This window comes from Cryptomeria japonica, chromosome 5 (assembly GCF_030272615.1).
Source record: "Cryptomeria japonica chromosome 5, Sugi_1.0, whole genome shotgun sequence".
In the NCBI taxonomy this organism is placed as follows: Eukaryota; Viridiplantae; Streptophyta; class Pinopsida; order Cupressales; family Cupressaceae; genus Cryptomeria; species Cryptomeria japonica.
This window is the reverse complement of record NC_081409.1, coordinates 29,660,759-29,680,326: the sequence shown is the minus strand read 5'-3', so window position 1 is coordinate 29,680,326 and position 19,568 is coordinate 29,660,759. Positions and strand designations below refer to the sequence as shown.

The following is a 19,568-nucleotide window of genomic DNA, read 5'->3' as shown; positions in this document are numbered from 1 at the left end:
AAGAGAGGTATCTAGACATCCAATAATTGAAACGACACTGAACAGAAGCCAACATGAGTTGACATGAGTTATGATGATGGATCGCTCAATGTGATCCAAAACATCAACAAAAAAATATATTTAGTTGAATCCAAAAGCACTTTTACATAGAATATTAACAAATTGTTCCTAAAGGTGAGGAAAAAGAAAACCCAAGACTTGTGTTCATCTAAGAGCAATAGCTTCCTTGAGTGGCATTGCCCATCAAACAAGTGTGATTGACAAACTAAAGATGGGTAAGTGAATCCATACCTTGCGCAGTGTGAAAGCCATAAATACAGCAATAACATTTGAGGTGCTTCAAAAATCTACCAAGAACTTTCACCAAAATGAGAAAGAGAAACAAAGAGAGAGAATCTCCCTAACATGGGCCTCCTTCAGAATGAAAAATAGCAAAAGAACCATTTAAAATCATAGCAAAAGGAAAAGTATAACAAGCCAAGACGCACTGAATCCAATTATCATCAAAACAACAGGCACATAAGATGTCTTCCAAGAATTTCTAGAAGACCCTATCATAAGCTTTAGAAAGATCAAGTTTCATGAACATAGAACTTCTGTTGTTAGCATGCATAGTATGAATAGCTTCCTCGACAATAACAACATCATCGAGGATTTGGCATCCTTGAAAACAAAAAACCCTATTCTAGAGAACCAGTAGTAGTAGTTTAAGCCGGTCAGCAATAGTTTTGGAAAAGATCTTTATAGATAGTATTGCAAAGAGTTATGGGCTGGACATCAAAAAATTCAAAACACAATCTTTCATAGGAATCAAAGCTAGAAAAGAGTTTTTAAGAGCTTTTGATATTTGTTTGAAGGTGCATAGTTCCTTAAAACCTCCAAAATGTCATCTTTGACACTATTCCAAAAAGCTTGAGAGAACTTTATAGGAAATTCCTTTGATTCTGTTGTTTTATCTTTTCTTATTATAAAAATCACCTACTCTACCTCATCCATGGAAATAGAGCCAGTGAGAAAGGAGTATTTTGAGGGGAGGCAAATCTAGGAATACAACTCAAAATGATATGTCTATTATTAACAAAGAAATTAGTGGGTGATTTGAACAACTCACAAAAGGGAGAAACAACCTCTAATTGGATATCATGAAAAAAAAATGATCTATACACTTACTTGGCAAGAAATAGCCTTATACCTATACACTGCTCTATTAACAAATGATATATACACTTACTTGGCAAGAAATGAGAGTTGTTAAGAATAAAAAGTTCCAGGCAAAAATGATAGACTTACTTGGCACCAATCTCCCCAAAAAGGGGAAGGTCTTGTGTTGTATGGTTTTGCTTCTCATTTAAAAGATTAGCATCTTAAATTTACCTTGACTTTCTTGATCTTGCATTATTTCACCATTCCCTTGATTTGTTAATATCCATTCCGATTTTCATTTTGATCCTCTTGAAATATGGTGGATATTTCTCCCAAAATAGTAAACTTATTTTTATTTCTATTACAAGCTTTAGTTCCTCTAGGATTGGGAGGAGATCAAGCTTTAACTTTACTACAAGCTATAGTAAAGCCATTGAAATTGGGACCAGCAATAAACCCTTGATTATCTTGTTGAATTTTTTGTTTATACTTTTTATCCTCTTGTGCATTCTAGAAGATATGAGGCCTTGTCTTATTATTTAATATTTGCTTTAGGCATTTATCATTATGTAGCATGCATTTAATGTTTGTATCAACGGTAGTTGTCATCCTACCTCATCACCTTGCCTATATAACCAAGGCTCATTTGTACATTGTAATAAATTAATTGAATCATTTTTCATATCATCTCAATCTCATGTTCGAACATTTTCTTGTAGAAGGCATGTTTCTTGGTCGATCCTTTGAAGTGTGCGCAGCTTCATTATGGATTCTTTATCATTTCAACAAGTTCAACACAAATTTAGGCATAAATAAAAAATCTCCCTAGCAATATGCAAGGTACCTAAATGAGATTATAATAACCCAATGAATCACCCAAAACTTTTAGCAGTTCATCTTTCCAAAAACTCAACACAACACAACATAAATAGACAAATCCAAACCAGACCCTTGAAACGGAGTTCCACTGTCAAGATAAAATCTAGATGGTGGATTTGGAAAAAATTTGTTGTTTTTGAACTAGATCTGCAAGAATATTCATTGGCCTCATGCATGAAATAACTTAACATGGCGATCAAGCACAACTTGTCTAAAGGAGAGGTAAGGAGGACATAGAAACTCATGTGGGTCAGCCAAGAAACTGCAGCCCAAAAAATGGCAAAAAACCAAAAAAAAGGAAGAGAAACAGAACCAGTAAAGACAGAAAGTAGAGCATGCAAGAGAGCTGATCAAAATTAGTTCAGGGGAGACACAAGATCAAGACTGTGTACGTGTGCGCATGTGCATGTTACTAATATAGATATCTTAAATAATCTATCTAAAGAAATGAGATATCAATTGAAACTATTTTATTTACCTTAAAATTATTATATTTTATACTAAATTATATTTACCACATACAAAAATATTTAAGTTATATTGTATCTACATTATTTTTTTTTTTCTTTGATGAAATTTTTTATTTTATAATTAACATCTAAAACTTATAATTTTGATGAATGTATATTTTGTTTTATATGGTGTTTACTTAAAAAATATTAAGTTTATAATTAATATTCATATATTGACATGTGAATGGTTGTCAAATATATTTACACACTCACACCATTTCACTTCACCCCTTGCTGCCATTGTAGAATGCCTCTCGGCATTAATTAATTATTATCATAAAGGCCATGTCTGTTCCTTACGGCTGTTTTCCTGTATCTTTCCTTTGGATGAGTTGAGATAGTAAAATTATGGGATTTCTACAGAAGATCCCGAGGTTCAAATGCCCAAGAGAAGTTTACTTATTTATATATATAACAGCACTCCTTTTCAATGGAGAAAATTCTGATTAAACCAAGAGTATGAGGATCTATTGATGTTATTCCATCATTCAAATATAATATTTTATAATCAAAGAGGCTAAAGAGAAAACCAACAAACCAGAGAATTTTGATTAGCTGCATGATCATCTTCAGTTGAAGCCTCTGAATTTGAAGCTCTTGATTGTGCTTCAGAACCAAGTCCAAAAGATGTACCGCCTGAAGTACCGCCAAGAACTTGAGACATGATAGGCATCATCTGTTGCATAACTCTTGAGAAATCAAAGCCACCTTGTCTTCCAACCATTCCCGAAAAAGCATTTTCCAATTCTTCACTGTGTTCTCCAAGTTGCTCTGTCATTTGTTGCATTGTATTTCTGAGACCTGGGCTTTGTGTAACCTGTTCTATTATGTTACTTAATTCCCCTGGAGCAACTGTACCTGTCTGTTCTGCCACTCCTCTTAAAAAATTGTTCACAGTTGGAGTGCGGAGAAGTTGAGACATGATATCCCCAATGTCCACTCTTCCACTACCACTGCGTCCTCCTGGAGCCATGCTTCCAAACATCTGTGCAAGCCCACCAGGCAGTTGCCCTGGTAACCCATTTTCATGTGCTCTGCGATCATTTGAGACACTGTTGGGAATATGGTCTTGTTGAACATTTTGTCCCCTTTCAATAGACAACTCTCTCTCTTTATCACCTGAGGGTGCTGCATCATTATTTGCTGGTAATTTGTGGGTTTGTTTAACACGCTTCTGAGGAAATTCACAAACCATTAACTAACTTGCAAGAAGAAAAATAAAGATGAACTCAAAATATATACATGAGGAAAATATTAAGTGAGCCCAAAGAATTTGCTTAGAACAAAGATCTCGTGTCCAGATAAATTGCTCATATACAGACTTAATGAAGGATCACTAACTACCTACATTAAAAATTAAAGACCAGAGATAACTTATCCAGGATAATGGAGTTTTGAGGCACCTTAGAAGGTAGAGGCTGTAGTCCCCCAAGACCTAATCCTGCAGGTACTGCTGTGTGGGCATCAGATTTTGATTGCAGTGTTTTACTTTGAGAATTAGTACAGCTGGTTGAAGCAACTTCTTTTCCCGATGTAGAAGCCAAATCACATTCCTGCATATCAATATCTGCGGACCTCAAACCTGATCCCTTTTCTGTATTTGTATTTTCAGATTGCCGTAAATCCTTCTTGTCCTCAAATTGCTTCACAAGTGACTTTGGCTCATTTGTCGTAGAAGTCGACTCATTCCTAGAGGATACACCGGCAGTTGACTGTTGTTGATCGGACTGGAAAGTAAGGAAAACATTATACAGAGGCGGCAAAATGCTAGGGAAAAAATATTCATATTTTTGTCTACCAGAATCAAATCATCTTGCTTCTAATACCTGTTGTTGATTGTCTCTTCCAGATCTGCCATAAGTTCCCATCATCTGCTGCAATACAGCATTTGCAATATATGCCATTTCATTGCTGCCAGAAACAGGAATATTGCTGATGTTATCATTTCGTAATGTATCTTCTCCATCAATATCTGTAGCTGAATTCTCATGAGATAATCCTTGATTCATTATTTCTTGATCTGTCATTGTGGCTGCACAATCAGCTAATATCAGCACACAAAACACTTAATTAACTTTTGACTATAATAGCTAATAGATTTGCACTAATCCACTATGTTTCCGACAAAATTGTTGCAAGTCACCATTTAGGAGACAAGATTTTTATTACATAGCATCACACAATGACACTTTTTACAAAAGCATCTAGTTAAGATAATCTCCAATATTGCACAAGCATCATTCCTATACTTACCACTCTGATTTTGAGTGTCATGTTGTACAGAAACAGGAGTGTTAGCGGCTGAGGGCATTGCAGGGACAGAGAAGGAATTCCGTGTTTGAATACCTCCCTCCACATTTTGAGCCTGGAAATTCAGAGCTTGCATGCCTCCTTGAAAATTTTGTGCTTGTGCTTGAATTTGGGCTAAAATAGAATTGGCCTGTGCTTGATCGAAATTCACTGTTCCTAGTGACTGTTGCTGAGCACCATCAGTACCATTAGATTGGAGCCCAATTGTTGCCTGTGCCAAACCTCTAATTGGAACACTTTGTGTAGAATTCAACTGCTGAATTGTTGTCAGAAGTGGATAAAAAACATTATTTGTTGCATTAGTTCCCTCAGTAGGAGGGCGCACAGGAACAGCTGCAACGACAGTCCTAACAGGCACTACACGGACTGACCCAGTCTCCCTGGAAGCTGCTATACCATTACCCACCTGATCTATCACTCCGGAACTTTGGGGAGCATTTGTTTGGTTTCCCTGATCAGAATTTGCAGCAGCACTTACCAAACCTCCTCCAGGAACCACCGCTGAACCTACTTTTAAGTCCAGCCAGGTTTCATTAAATTTCTGTGATAAGAAGTAAGATAACAGATTAACTAAATGCACTTGCCTGAGTGTATATGTATATTGATATTTCTTGGCACCTCTCCTGCACCCGCAACTCCTCCAGTAAACCCAGCAGTTGGGTGAGCAAATCCAGTTTGAAATGGCCCAAGACTACCACCATGCTGGAAAGGCAGTGGCTGCTGACCAAATGGTAATAGGATAGTAAATGTCATTTCTGTTGATGAAAGTTATGTTATATTTGCATGTGATGCCAAAGGCTCAACATGTACCTGAACCATGATAGGATTAGGCCCAGATGAAGATATGTAGACAGCAGGCCCAGCATTTACTACTGATTCATCCTGCATTAAAAAGACAATTGGAGACCATTATATTAAATATCACATCACTTGGAAAATGGAAAAAAGAAGAGAGAGCCCATTCAACAATGATAAGGAGAATCGTACATGAGATTGACCCATTCGCAATGTTAAAGTAGCACGACCAAGCTCCAGTAGCAATGCACCCAATTCTTGCATCAGTATTCCATCACGTAAAGCAGTAGACTGAATTTGGGCACGAATTGCTGTATCAGTCACTGTGGTCTCACCTTCCAGCAGCCCTGCAAGATGCTGACAAACACAAAAAAAACCACATCACACATCAAAAATAATCACCAGGCATGGATATTATAGTCTATTCATTCAGGAGTGAACCTAATGCTATTAATGTTCAAATATTAATCAATATACAAAACCTCTTATTATGATTAACCTAATGCCTTGTCAAGGTTGTAAAGGACAGTCAGGTCAGGCATAGGCAAACTCGCTCATTTTGGCAAACTGAACAATACTGGGGAGATTTACTGACATTGGTGAGCCTGAATAGAGGACTCACCAGAGACAATTACAAACAAAAAACACAAAGCATAAAGAGAAGAGTACGGTAAATGGGGCAAGTAAATGAAGTGTAATAAAAAATAAACTTAGAGATCACACCCAAATCCTAGGCACAAGGGAAATCAAATGGAAATCTTTGAGAACAAGGGATACAGTGGGAATGTCCCCTAGGAAACCGAGGACTGGGGATGCATCCTCATGTGGAATACAGCTTTGCACAGTTTGAGAAACAAATTCTACCAAGTGGAATTCTCTACTGGGTAACGGTGACAAACAATTTCAACCTGCAAAACAACACCAAAAAATCTTCTCCTAGAATTGTGGTTAATAAGGAATCTTTAGATCTACACACTATTCAGTTTTTAGCAGTACAAAGATAGTGGGAAATATTTTCATATTTTTGTTTTTGCTTTGACAACGTCAAACAGTATAAAACATTTAACATTTAATGATATCAGATTTCCACAATCCATAATTTCATTGCCAATGCTGTTCTTTCTGGATTAGACTGTGTGTGAATTTTTTGTATCAACGTTTGGACTCCATGATCCATCATCAGGATGGAAGAGAGCTAAGAGAGACATAAGATATTTTCTAATCACCTCAGCAATCAAACAATTTAATTCCCTTACAGGTCTCCTTATTGACTGTTATTTGCAAGAAACCCTTCATGCAGTACAACTTCACAGCAAAGACTGTAAAACGGGTAAATGAAAAAAAGAAATTTAGCTGTAGACTTATTGCTAAGATCTCAAAAATACAAATTTTTTATTATAAACTAGAGTTTGTTTACTAAAATATTCTACACTACTAAAGAATATCCATTGCATTAATAACTTTAAGTAATTGTATGGCACAGGTAATATATAATAATCAAAGCTTTCATATAGTTGGTATTTGACAGAGTTTGTTTGGTACAGAGAAGAGAGTTAAAATACAGCAGCCCTAACTTGACATAAGACTTGCAATTTGAACAAAAAAAATTACAGTTATCGGTTAACACAACCAAACTTCCAAGTCCTTACACCATTACCTACTGCAGACAAGGATTACCATAACATCAGCTTATAAACAAAACATTATTTATTTCAATGGTCTACATCATCCTCCTATTCAGCAACCACCAACTTGCCTTCAAACTTGATAGATTTCTGTGCTTGTGCCTGGGTGAGCTGAGTTTATTGGCTTTACTGCTCCTGAAAACAAGCCTGTTAGTCATCAAACTCACCCTTCAATGTTCCAACCGCAATTGCATTCTCCTTCCCCACCCCACCAGCATTGCTAACACAGAACACTGCAATGTAAAATAATGGTACACCAAAAGGTCTAGTCGAAGATGCATAAAAAATGCAACTGCAACCCCTTTTACATGGGAGAGGTGATGAGATTGACAGGAGGAGATGGCAGCTTCTTCTCATGCATCTTTGAATAGTCTTCTTCTGGCCATCCTCAGTTGACATTGGTCCCAGTAAATTTCAGGTAGCATCCTGCTTGCACAAATTCTGTAGGGGTGAGGCCTCATCTATAATTGACCGGATCTGAGATGGGCCATCCACAACATCCAAATGTCCCAACATCAGAAATGTGTTGTAGTGCCTAGATCATATAAGTCACATAACATGCAACATTGAGACAATTTCATATGTGTTGGCAGGAGATTCAGGCTTGAGAAAAACAGAGGAACTCTGTCCCTAACCTGCAAATGGATGTGTACAAACTCAAGGCTCACCTCTGTATCAACCTCTAGAGCCATATGATCCTCCAATTCAGGTGTTGGTGACTTGTGATGCTGATCTGGGCTACTAGATGACTAAAACTACAAATTAAATGGTTTGCGTAGTTGATTCAACCAGTCTTCAATCTACTGCCCAACATCCCCACAATAAGCTGAGGGTAAGTTGGTGACTTTCGTCATGGTGTGGTTCCTTAGGTGTAGAAGTAAGAGTCTGTATATATGTCATCCAAACCATGTGTCCATCTCTATCTTCATCCTCAATGTCTAAATCCTCTCTTCATCTTACTCCTTGCTTCCTCTTCCTAGCACTCTATATTCTTCCCTGGTATCCACCAACAAACTAGTAAGGTGTCCCCATCTTAGAATTGATCAACAACTCATATCATAAGCATCATCAAGAATGACCTCTCCTTCCACAGCCAACTATAAATACATTGCATCCAGAAAGTCTTATGGCATGTTTCATATAAAAGCCCTTAAGCTACAAAGAGATACTCATGGATCTTGACTGACAGAATCCCTCCTCAATTCTAAATCTCATCATACGTTAATTTGAGTATAAAGTCAGTCATTCAAATAACAATGTGGCCTGTCTGGTCACCACCAACAAACAATCATTCCTATGATGCTAAGTACACCTTGATGTTTTATTGTCCCTTAGCCCACGTTTGTGACTATTCTACAACCCTATCAGCCCAGCATAGTCATTTCGTTGCAAGATCTTTTGTGCCCCCTACCAATTGGTTGTCTACCTGACAATTCAAGTGAAGGTACATCAACTACTTGTGTGAAGTCCTTGGCGATGGTGATTTTGATTTCTTCTCCATAAACTGCACAAATGAACACCTGCTGTCCTAATGGTAATTGGATATCATCTGAACCAGGCTCAATCTCTCAAGAAATCAAATACGACATCTAGAGGATCTTGCAACCTTCACAATATCACCTTCAACTCATGGTCTTCATTAGTCAAGAAGGCTCTCTCAATTAAGTTTTTCTGGTGTAGAGATCTCCTTTACTTTGTTCTTTTTATGTAAGGGATTGTCCACTTTCTATTTTATTGTATTTTTCCATGTTGCTTGCTAGCAACTGTTACCCAAAACATCAAGGAAGTTTAAACCATAGATGACAAACTCGCCGAATACTCGGCGAGTCACAAAAACTCGCCGAGTTTTTGCCCCTGGCGAGTAGTAACGACTTCTACTCGCCAGGAAACTCGCAGAGTTTTTGGCAAAAACTCGCAGAGTTTTTGGCGAGTTTTTGCCAAAAACTCTGCGAGTTTTTGAAAAAAACTCGCCCGTGTTTTGTATACAGCCGAAAACGGCTTAAAACAAATTTGTTTTTTTGTTTTTCAATTGTGTTTTGGGCTGAGAAGGGGGAAACTCATTTGGAAGGCTTGGAAGGTGATTTGGGGTGGTTATTGAGTGATTCCAAGTGGATTTGAAGGGGATTTGAAGGGGATTTGAAGGGAAAATCAGATTCCAAGTAAGTTTTTTAATTTTTTTTTCTATGCTTTTTTAAAACAATTTGTTTATTTTTTGTTGCATTTAGATTGATTACAAATGATTCCTAGGTAGTCTAAATCATTTCTAAGTTATTTACACAAGATTTAACACAATTCTTGTTGAATTTTCACAATTTTTTTGAAGAATCTAGTTTTCAAAAAAAAATTCAAACCCTACTTTTTTTTAAAAAAAACTTCGAATGATGTCTAAATTTATTTAAACTAATGTAGATAGTTTGCTTAGTGCTAAATTGTTTAACTAAAATGTTAATTTTTTTTTGCACTTTGTATGTGTAGGTTAAGTAAGCATTAATCATGGCAAGGGAGCAATGGCCACTAGATCCATGCCCATCTGGATTTATAGGCACCCGTCCTAGAGGTGCTAGAGATGGGGCATGGAGGTATGCCTATGAGGGACCCGATCCTGGGTCAATTATATGCATACAGTGTGAGAGAATACTTCATGGAGGCATCAACCGCCTCAAATACCACCTTGCAGGAATAGATAGGCATGATGCTAGAGCATGCCCTGGGACCAATGAAGAAATAAAAAGACAAATGAATGCCCTACTTGCAGCTGGGGAAGAGAAGAAACTGCAAAGGGAGAGGGCAAAACTAGCCATGAGATCAGCCATAGCTAAATCTCAAGGTGTTTCTATTGACCTTGAAGAGGAAGAAGAAGCACTTGAGGGCATAGTGGGCTCTCGGCGTGGCCCACGTATCCGCAAACCGACCATCAGCTCACCCATTGCTTCTGCTTCCTCTAGTAGAGTACCTGGCCGGGGCCCTGTTCCACTTCCATCACAACGATCAGGTTCGATAGGTGATTATTTTGTGCCCAGAAACACACCTGGAGGACAACCATCATTAGAGGCTAGTGGATGGAATAAGGAGGTACATGAGAAAACTGACATTGCAGTTGCTGATTTTTGGTACTTCAACAACATTGCATTCAATGTGGCGGAGAATGCTTATTGGTTGAATTTGGTGACTGCTATGACAGTTTCAGTAAAGGGGTACAAGGCCCCTTCTCGCAGGGATTTGAGTGGGAGGTTAGTAAATTACTACATAGTCCACTTGATTTCATTTTTAATTATTTTTTAGATTTCTTGTTTATTAAATCAAAATTGTGTACTAATACCTAATTTCACTTTGCATTTACAGGTTGCTCACAAATGCAGTTGCTAGGGCAAGAGAAGTGATGGAGGATCAAAAAATTGATTGGGCAAATTATGGCTGCACCATTCTTTCTGATGGGTGGACAGATGGCAAGAACCGCACCATCATCAATTTTTTGGTCGCTTGCAAGGACAATGTAGTGTTCTTGAAATCTGTCGATGCCTCCAACAAGGTGAAAAATGCAGAAACATTGGCTGGAATGTTGGAGCGTGTCATCATGGAGGTGGCGGTAGAGAATGTGGTGCAAATCATCACAGATAATGCAGCAGCATATGTGTCAGCAGGTAGAATCCTTTTGAATTATCACCTTTAGGCATTAGCAATATTCTCATTTGTTGTGGGCTTTGTTTTACTTGGTTGCATATTTCTTAAGAATAAATTCTTCTTTTGCAGGAAGAATCCTCCAAGAGAGGCACCCCACTCTTTTTTGGACACCTTGTGCAGCACATGTCCTTGACCTTCTTTTGGAGGACATAGGAAAACTTGAGTGGGTGACTCCAGTTGTGGAAGATGCAAGGAGGATCACTAAATATATCTACAATCACCCTTGGGTCCTAAATTTGATGAGACAACACACGCAAGGGAAAGATTTGGTGAGAGCTGGTGTCACAAGGTTTGCAACGATTTTCTTGACGTTGCAAAGCATTCTTGCTGCATTGACTTCTTTGAAACAAATGTTTGTGAGTGGAGAATGGCTTAACTCACCTTATTCAAAGAAGCCTGAAGGAGAGGCTGTCGCATGCATAGTCTTCGACAACCAATTTGCACAAAGGGCTGCAGAGATTGTGAAGGTTGTTACTTCAAAACTTTAATTTTTAAATTTTAGTTATTTTTGATTCAAGTCTCTCATTACTAATTTGTAACTTCATTATTTAAATTTTGATCTTTTTGTAATTTGTATTTTTCAATTGTAGGTGTCAGAGCCCTTGGTTCGAGTTCTTCGCTTGGTGGATGGGGATAAAACCCCAATGGGATATCTTTATGAGGCCATGGATAGGGCCAAAGAGTCTATCAAAAATTACTACAAGGGGGATAGGCTCAAATTTGATCCCATTTGGGAAATTGTTGATAGGAGGTGGAACAATCAGCTCCACCAACCCATTCATGCAGCAGGGTACTTCCTCAACCCTCGTTTTAGGTTCGGGGGTTCTTACTCAGATTCGAATGGAGAAGTCATGGAGGGCCTCAGTACATGCATTGAGAGGATGGTACCTGATGTTGAGGAGAGAGACCTCATTGTGAGTGAGCTCCAAAATTATGAGGGAGGAAGGGGTAAGCTATTCTCTTCAGAGCTGGCTAGGAGAGGAAGAACCACTCAAACCCCAGGTATAACATTTGCCATTTGGATTTTGGGATCTAAAGACTAAAATGATTGATAAATTATGTTTTCTCTTTTCTCTTTGCTTTCTAACTTTTCCATTTTATTTATTTTGCAGATGCTTGGTGGCAAAATTGGGGTGGAAACACCCCACATCTCAAAAGATTTGCCCTCAGAGTCTTATGTCAGCCTTGCAGTTCATCCAATTGTGAGCGCAATTGGAGCTTGTTTGAAGCAATCCACACGAAGAAGAGGAGCAAGTTAGCGCAGAAACGGCTCAATGACCTTGTCTACGTGCAATATAATCTTCGATTGCGCGTAAAGAAGGTAGAGGAACTAGAAGGTGGTCCAATTGACTTGGATGATATAGATCCTTACAGTGATTGGACATCACAGGAGCAGCCTCCATTGTTTTCCGGCACTGACATCACTGATTTGGAGAGGCAGGCTATGGAGGAGGGGGGTGGATTTGGTTTCAGGCTGGATGACATTGAGGAGGATGAGGATGAGGATGAGGATGAGGATTCATTGCCAGTGCCAGAGGCAGGTGGAGACATAGCTTCATCCAGGATGGAGAATGAGTCTCAATCAACCATACCGAGCGAGGAGGCACAGTCACGCCCAGTCCCACAGCAGACTTATACGACTAGACAGTCTAGACCAGAGTTCCCAAACTCGCCGCGAGTCAGGCGAGTTCGCCGAGTTGGCGAGTCGAGCCAAGCTCGGCGAGTTTTGCTGACTCGGGACTCGGACTCGGCGAGTTTTGACCATAACTCGCCTGACTCGCGAGTCAGGCGAGTTATGGCAAAACTCGCCGAGTCCAAGCTCCAAAACTCGGCCACCACAGGTCAATGTTTTGACTTGTTTGACAAGTTAGTATCTTCGTCAGGATTCATATATGGAATATAACATTTAAGTATAAGTGACATTTCCTTATGTCTTTTCTCTTTCTTATACTTTAAGTTATATTCCATATATATTGTCAGGATGTTTGAGAGTGGTTTCGGACCTCCGTGAGTTATAATGCAAAATCTAGTTTTTGGAGGATCCTTCAAATTTCCAGACTTAGTCAAATTTCAGGCCATTTCAGGATCAGGATGACATTCCAAACTTTTAAGGCGAGTTCACTCTGACCTTGATGTAAGGGATGGGACCTAGGAGGACACTATGCATTCAACCAAGGTTTGATTTAGCAACTTGAAGCGTGACCAGATAGTACACAAAAACCCTAGGAATGATCTAAATAACCCCTAATCACTCAACTGACCTAACCTCCTTCACTCCACCTTGAGGAGATCCACCTGATTTGATGACCTTTGAGAAACTCAATCCCTTCAATGCAAAGGCTAAGACACTAAAACGACCAACAACAAAACTAAAAGAGCTAACGCTAGAAAGCAAAAAGTGGGGGTCTTCATTTGCAATGGGGCGATGTGTAAGTACCTCACAACAGGGATGTTTCTTAAAATTTTGAAAAAAGGGGGTGAGTTGGGGATATTTCCTACCTATCCCCACATCCCAAAAAATCCCCCCATGGGGCACAAGGTTATTTTTGGCAAGGGACATGTCTCTGAGGAGCATATTTCAAACCCTTCTGGCCTCACAATTCCCCCTTCCATCCAACATATATATAGCCTAAAAACTAAGAGGTCCAAGAAAGACCAAGGTCAACTATAGTCCCAAGGTAAAACCTAAGTTCAAAAAGCACACTATTTAATGCTACCATACACAAGCATTCCTTACAGTTTCCAAGTGAAGATGATCATGATGTCTCATGTTGGTGCTCCCAAAATTTCAATTTGGCCAAAGAAAATACTAAACAGAAGCCCCAAACAAGTAGATACTCTACCAGCATGCCTTTCATGGCATAACAAGCTAGCACACATTATAATTGGGCTTTATTCAATAATGGGTGCATGAAACAAGTTTTAAATTGTTAAAAATCTCTTAATTTCAAGGTTTTTTTAATTTTGCCGAGTCATTGCCAAGTCGTTGCCGAGTCATAGCCGAGTCACGAGTCGAGTCGGCCTTGCCGAGTCCGAGCCGAGTCCGAGTCTGGGAACTTTGGTCTAGACCCTCTAGTTCTACCTCTCCCCATGTTTTTGCTAGAGCTGGGAAGAGGAAGTTGTAATTGTAATTTGTGATGATGTATTTACTTTTGGTTTTACAAAAACTATTTAGTAATTTACTATTTTGCTTCAGGCTTCCAGCCATCAGCATTCCTCATGAGGATGCGATTTTGTAGACACTTTGCATTTAAATATATCTAGAATCAGCTTGTTTCTTTTGTGTTATCATTTATTGACTCTTTGGATGCATCTTCTCATTAAAAATTGCAAAAAAAATGCATTTTTTACTAAGTTTAAGCGTGTTTTTAAGTTGCCGAGTTTTTCGCCGAGTTTTTCCGAGTTTTTCCCGAGTTTTCGCCGAGTTTTTTTCCCAGGGGCTTGGCGAGTCGAGCCGAGTCGCGAGTAGTTCAACTATGGTTTAAACCATCTTAGATCCTGTAGTAATGTTCTACTTCGAGATTATTCTCCCATCACTCACAATACTACATTTCTCGAATGATGTCCATGGCATTCTTCAAAATCTACATCCTCACTATCTGTTGCAACCTAGATCTGGATGTCTAGTTAAAGGTGTTGGCACCCCAATTGAATGTGTCTCATTTTTGCTCTGCTCTACTCAAAAGATTGTGCATTCGACTTTTTCAGCCTTTGCTAATAACTGATCTGAGAAACTTTGAAATGGATTCCTCAGTGTCAAATGATGCTAAAATCCATGGAATTCAAAGTTTGGGGTTACTTCTGGTGTTTTCCTTGCTGTTTTTGTGTGTTTTTGGAGTTTCAAGGGTATCTGTCCTTACATGTCTTTCTTATCAATTCTGAAACCCCGCCTAGAAAACTTGTGAAATTTGCGTAAGTGTTTAATTTGTCAGTCTTTCAAATTTTTGGGGCTTCTTCCCTTCATACCATCCCTTCCTTTCTCAGCTCCCTAGAAATATGCCTTTTGTCAAATTGTTTCAGAGTGTCGGAGTTCTCCATCCTGACATCCCTTTATTGAACTTGTCATCTTAGGACATGCCATTTCCAAAAGTTCAACATCCCAACCTTTCCAACTAAGCTCTGTCATGCTAACATCATGCTGTCAGCAGTCCTTATGACATCATGCTGACATCATTTATTCATCAAACTTTCAAACATCCTCATCCATCCATCCCTTTGGATACTTGTGTCACAACCTCAACTCCTAATTGCTCCAAATTTGGCATGTGATATGAGTCTCCTCCAACCCTCAACTATTTGAAATTATTACCAGTTCTTGCTACAGCTGCCACCTTCCCTCCTATACGACCCTATCCATTAACGACTTGTTTTGTCCCTGCAACAACCAAATTTAATTCAACAACCCCCAAAAATCATTGAAAACGCAAGTTTGCATATAGATCCAATGGATAAATTTGGAGCCCAACCCACACTATTTGTTGTTGCAGATCCCAACGACAACACACCATCTCTAAGCCGCTCTTCCAACAAATTTTTTGAGAAATTTCCTCATCATTGCACAAGATTTCACAAATCATTAATATCCAAAGAAATGGCAGTTGGACAAGGAACAATTTGCTCACTGTTCCAAATGTTGGTGGATTTCAAAGGGGTATTTTAAACATCCAACAATTATGACAGTGGCAGCTAGGGTATGGAAGCCACCTGCAATTGCTATGGTCAAGGGTTTTCAAGGTTTTCCTACCAGTTTGCACATATGGGGTATATACTCGTTCATTTTCATTATTCAAGGATGAGAAAATCAATTTGGGGAGGAACCAAACAGAAGAAGCTTTCATACAACTAGGGTTTCAATTCTAGTGAAGTGAATAGACAGATTTTTGTATTTTGATGATCTAGATTCATCCCAAATTTGCCCTAAATTTATTGTGATCCCTAAAGAATGAGTTTAAAGTGTAAAATCAACCTTGATTGAGTGTCTCCATTGGCATTGTGTTCATTTTTGGTTGTAGTGTGATCAGTTGGTTAAACAAATGACTATGAAAAACTTACAAAACTTTTGCATAGTGTCTTTTCACAAATAATGAAGTAACTGTTCAAGTCTGTCTATGGATTACTAAGTAGACTCATCTAGTATTCTACAAGTTCAGTTATTTTCATAGTTCCATGGAGTTTCCAGATGAGGGGATAAGGGGACGCAGGGACTGGTTTTGGGAACGGGGGGACCAAGGGCACAAATTTGGTTATGGCGAGTGGACAGTAGGGGGAGTGTGGCAGAGCGAAGGTGGGGGTGGCATTGATATACATATAGAACTTGAAAAATTAGTTCGAAAAAGATGCATAAGAATTACAAATGAAACTTTGGCAAATTAGTAAAAATTAAAAACTACTAAACTTAGAAGTGAACATTAAACAATGAAAATGTCAAATTCAAAATTTATATTATATTCAAGATTTCACAATGATGATTGCAAGGAGTACAATGATGAATAAAAATGTTCAAAATAACAAAATGGAGTGAAGTGCTCCTCATCACTAGAATTATTGGGCTCCTCATCACAATAAAAGAAAAGAAAAGGTTGAGAACATAAGAAAAGAAAAGGTTGATAATACACTAAGGTCGGTCGATCTTTACGGTGGCTCTCTTGATGTTTTGGGAAGTAAAAAGGTCGACTCTCTTGTATTTTTCCATGTTGCTTGCTAGCAACTGTTACCCAAAACATCAAGGAAGTAAAAAGGGGGAAAACATTTATTATATTTTCAAGTAAAATATTTGATCTTAATGAGCCGACCTAATTTCTTCTATTGGCACCCATATTATGTTTGAAATGGAGCGACCTTCATCTAGTGTTGTGCTCAATGTTTAAAATTATTAATTGATTTTATGTAGCCAACCTCCCTTGAGAAGGCCAACCCTATTGGGTGAAGAGGCACAATTGGGTATAAATAGAAGATGAAGTGGGGAGTAAAATAGGTTTCAATCCAATGACAATTGTTTGATTTTGAGCAGATTTAGAGCAGAAATAAATATGAAGAATGATGAAAATTTGTGAAAGAGAATACATGTTGAAGAGTGTTGCCACAGATTTGTGAAAGAGAATACATGTTGAAGAGTGTTGCCGCAGATTTGTGAAGAGACACATGCAGATTTATGAAGAAATGCATTCAGACTTGTGAAATATATGCAGAATCATGAAGGAAATATATGCAGATTTGTCAAGTGCAGCTGGAATATGTGTGTGAAATAAAGAGATATATCATTCAAGCGAAAGCAGATGTTTGTGAAGGAAATATTGAAGATCATTCAAAGTAGATTTAAGGAGAAGAACATAAAAGAAGATCATTTTGAGCCATATTTTGAAGGAGAATTATTCTCAAGAAGACTAAGACTTTGTTGTATTAGAGATTGGTGCCTCTCAATAGAAGGGATCGGTGTCTCTTGCTGGGTTGGTGCTCAGTAGTGGGTATTGGTGTCTCCGATGGGTTGGTGCCTACAAAAATTAGCGGGGTTTGGTGTCTCCTATAGGTTGGTGCCTACGAAGTTTGTAACGGAGTTTTATATAAGCAATCTTTTGCGGTGGTTTTCTCCTGAAAGGGTTTCCATGTAAAATCTTGTCTTCTTAATGGTGGGTTTCCAACCATAAATAACACAAAGAAAACAGGTTCAAGGATAGGTACACTTTTCCAGTGGAGGATGCATAGCCAACTCCAGGGGTAGGGTTGGATAGCGTTCCATACCATAATTAGACACTACAAATTACAGTGTAAGTCAAATAAGGATAAACGATTGGAATAATATTTTGTTACCAACTAATATGTTACTAGGAAACTTACAGAAAATGCATTTCGAGCAGGACCACTAAGAAGTTGTTGTGTGTGTTGAACAAGGCTGCCTAAGGCAGCAGGCCTTGGCAACCCTCTGGAAAATGAAGCCATCCCTGATGCAGCTGCCTGGTCTTGTGATCCTGTATTTGGGGTAAAAGAATGAGGTTGACTCTCATATCCTGTAAAAGTAGAAGCAAAATATAAGCCATCAAGTAACTAAACCTATTGATTAACTTAAGTTTTAGGGCTGTATACCAACAGTATACATTACAGAACTATAGCAAATTTCAAAGTGAACAGGAATTGTTCTCACCATCGTGTGAAAAAGCCTGCACCATACGGTTTAAGTATTGGGATAATGTTGTCAATGCATCAGGAATAACCTGAAAAGAACAGAAAGCACAAAACAAATTAGACAAAATAAGCACAAGATGCAGTTATAATAAGATGTACCATACAAATGAAGAATTGCTGAAATATAGAAGCAATGAAATTAATAACTTCAAATACAACCAAAACAAACACTGCTCATGCTCACCATATGTTGGGAAGTAAGACGTAACTGGGGTGCAGATGGCATGTTCAAACTACGAGGCGCAGATTCAGACTGAACATTGGAAGCTGCCTGAGTAGGTGGTTGCTGACTTACAGTTTGAGAAACTTGAGCAGCACTATCTGCTTGATTTCCGCCATCTGGAGCATTTCCTTGCTGACCACAAGTTGGTAAAACAGCTTGATAAATGCATCATGCTCTCAAAAGAACAATTCACATCTAGTGTGAAATTTATAATAAATGCAACGTGTTTAAACTAGCTAGTGTATACTCACCACCATCATAGTCGGCCCAGCACCAGTACCAACATTGGCAGGAGATAGATTGCCAATTCCAATAGAATTAAGCACAGTAGCAAGAATCTTCAAAAAAATTATTCAATTATCTTAGCAAGGCTACTATTCAGATAATGTGGAGTTCTAACAAATTTCAAATATTAGGCATGTCATAATAGTAAAATCCAGAATGTAAATGCATACCCTATTAAGATCTGGAAAACCAATTTCAAATATTAGGCATGTCATAATAGTAAAATCCAGAATGTAAATGCATACCCTATTAAGATCTGGAAAACCACCTTCGCCTTGGTCTTGAAGATTGAAAGTCCCAAACACTACGTTGTGAGCAACTTGCCCATTCCTGTTACGACCTGTACCTGCTGTAGGATCAGCTCCTGTAAAAGTTTTGAATATTCAGTATCTAATATGGCAAATTGGCAATCACGCTTAACAGTTACCAATCAGTTGCAAATAATAATTAGTCCTCAACTGTTTCTCTGGCACATAAAAATGAAATGAAATATTTATCAATGTCCTATAGAAAATCATAAATAGTAGATGGTTGGTAACTTGGTAAAACTGTAAATATAAAGTATACCTATAAAGAACAGCTGAAAGCTCCAGAGTCCAGACAACTTCAATAAAATCAAACTAGTACTACAAATAATGAGCTAGTAAACAAAGGAAAAAATTGTGTACTTCCCAAAACTCTGCACAATTATAAAGTTACAAAAGAAACCCTGAAACAAGTGAAAATTTAGACAGGAAGATACAAGTCAATAGCACCCAGCCCTATTAAAAAAAATTAGTAACAGCAGATGTTTACGAGCTTCTGGTCAGTCTTTGTATGACAAATCAACAACGGACAAAGGAGCACACAAAACATTGATACAAGAGACATGCAATG

General features: G+C 38.3%; 2 protein-coding genes across 11 annotated transcripts in view; one reads left to right on the top strand and one right to left on the bottom strand.

Annotated features, from left to right (window-relative positions):
- LOC131057370 (ubiquitin-like domain-containing protein CIP73) overlaps nucleotides 1-19,568 on the bottom strand; it is a 94,939-nt gene that overhangs the window by 18,119 nt on the left and 57,252 nt on the right. For 4 of the 10 annotated variants that reach the window (XR_009108975.2, XM_057991520.2, XM_057991521.2 and 1 more), the window contains exons 5-16: nucleotides 18,938-19,056; nucleotides 18,659-18,745; nucleotides 18,369-18,539; nucleotides 18,144-18,213; nucleotides 17,840-18,009; nucleotides 5,832-5,996; nucleotides 5,655-5,726; nucleotides 5,429-5,564; nucleotides 4,788-5,354; nucleotides 4,361-4,578; nucleotides 3,938-4,261; nucleotides 3,073-3,708 (exon numbers count right to left, since the gene is read on the bottom strand). Coding sequence is in view for 9 of the 10 variants with exons in the window: in XM_057991520.2 (XP_057847503.2) it covers nucleotides 3,073-3,708; nucleotides 3,938-4,261; nucleotides 4,361-4,578; nucleotides 4,788-5,354; nucleotides 5,429-5,564; nucleotides 5,655-5,726; nucleotides 5,832-5,996; nucleotides 17,840-18,009; nucleotides 18,144-18,213; nucleotides 18,369-18,539; nucleotides 18,659-18,745; nucleotides 18,938-19,056 (2,735 nt within the window). In the remaining variant the exon portion in view is untranslated. Of the gene's footprint in view, nucleotides 1-3,072; nucleotides 3,709-3,937; nucleotides 4,262-4,360; nucleotides 4,579-4,787; nucleotides 5,355-5,428; nucleotides 5,565-5,654; nucleotides 5,727-5,831; nucleotides 5,997-17,839; nucleotides 18,010-18,143; nucleotides 18,214-18,368; nucleotides 18,540-18,658; nucleotides 18,746-18,862; nucleotides 18,880-18,937; nucleotides 19,057-19,568 lie in introns of those variants that run through there. The other 6 variants (XM_057991525.2, XM_057991527.2, XM_057991524.2 and 3 more) reach the window with 6 other exon arrangements.
- Nucleotides 10,916-12,063, top strand: LOC131876210 (uncharacterized). Its single transcript, XM_059221053.1, has 2 exons — nucleotides 10,916-11,472; nucleotides 11,596-12,063. Exons 1-2 carry the CDS (start codon nucleotides 11,245-11,247, stop codon nucleotides 12,046-12,048), a joined length of 681 nt encoding a protein of 226 aa, XP_059077036.1. The 5' UTR covers nucleotides 10,916-11,244; the 3' UTR covers nucleotides 12,049-12,063.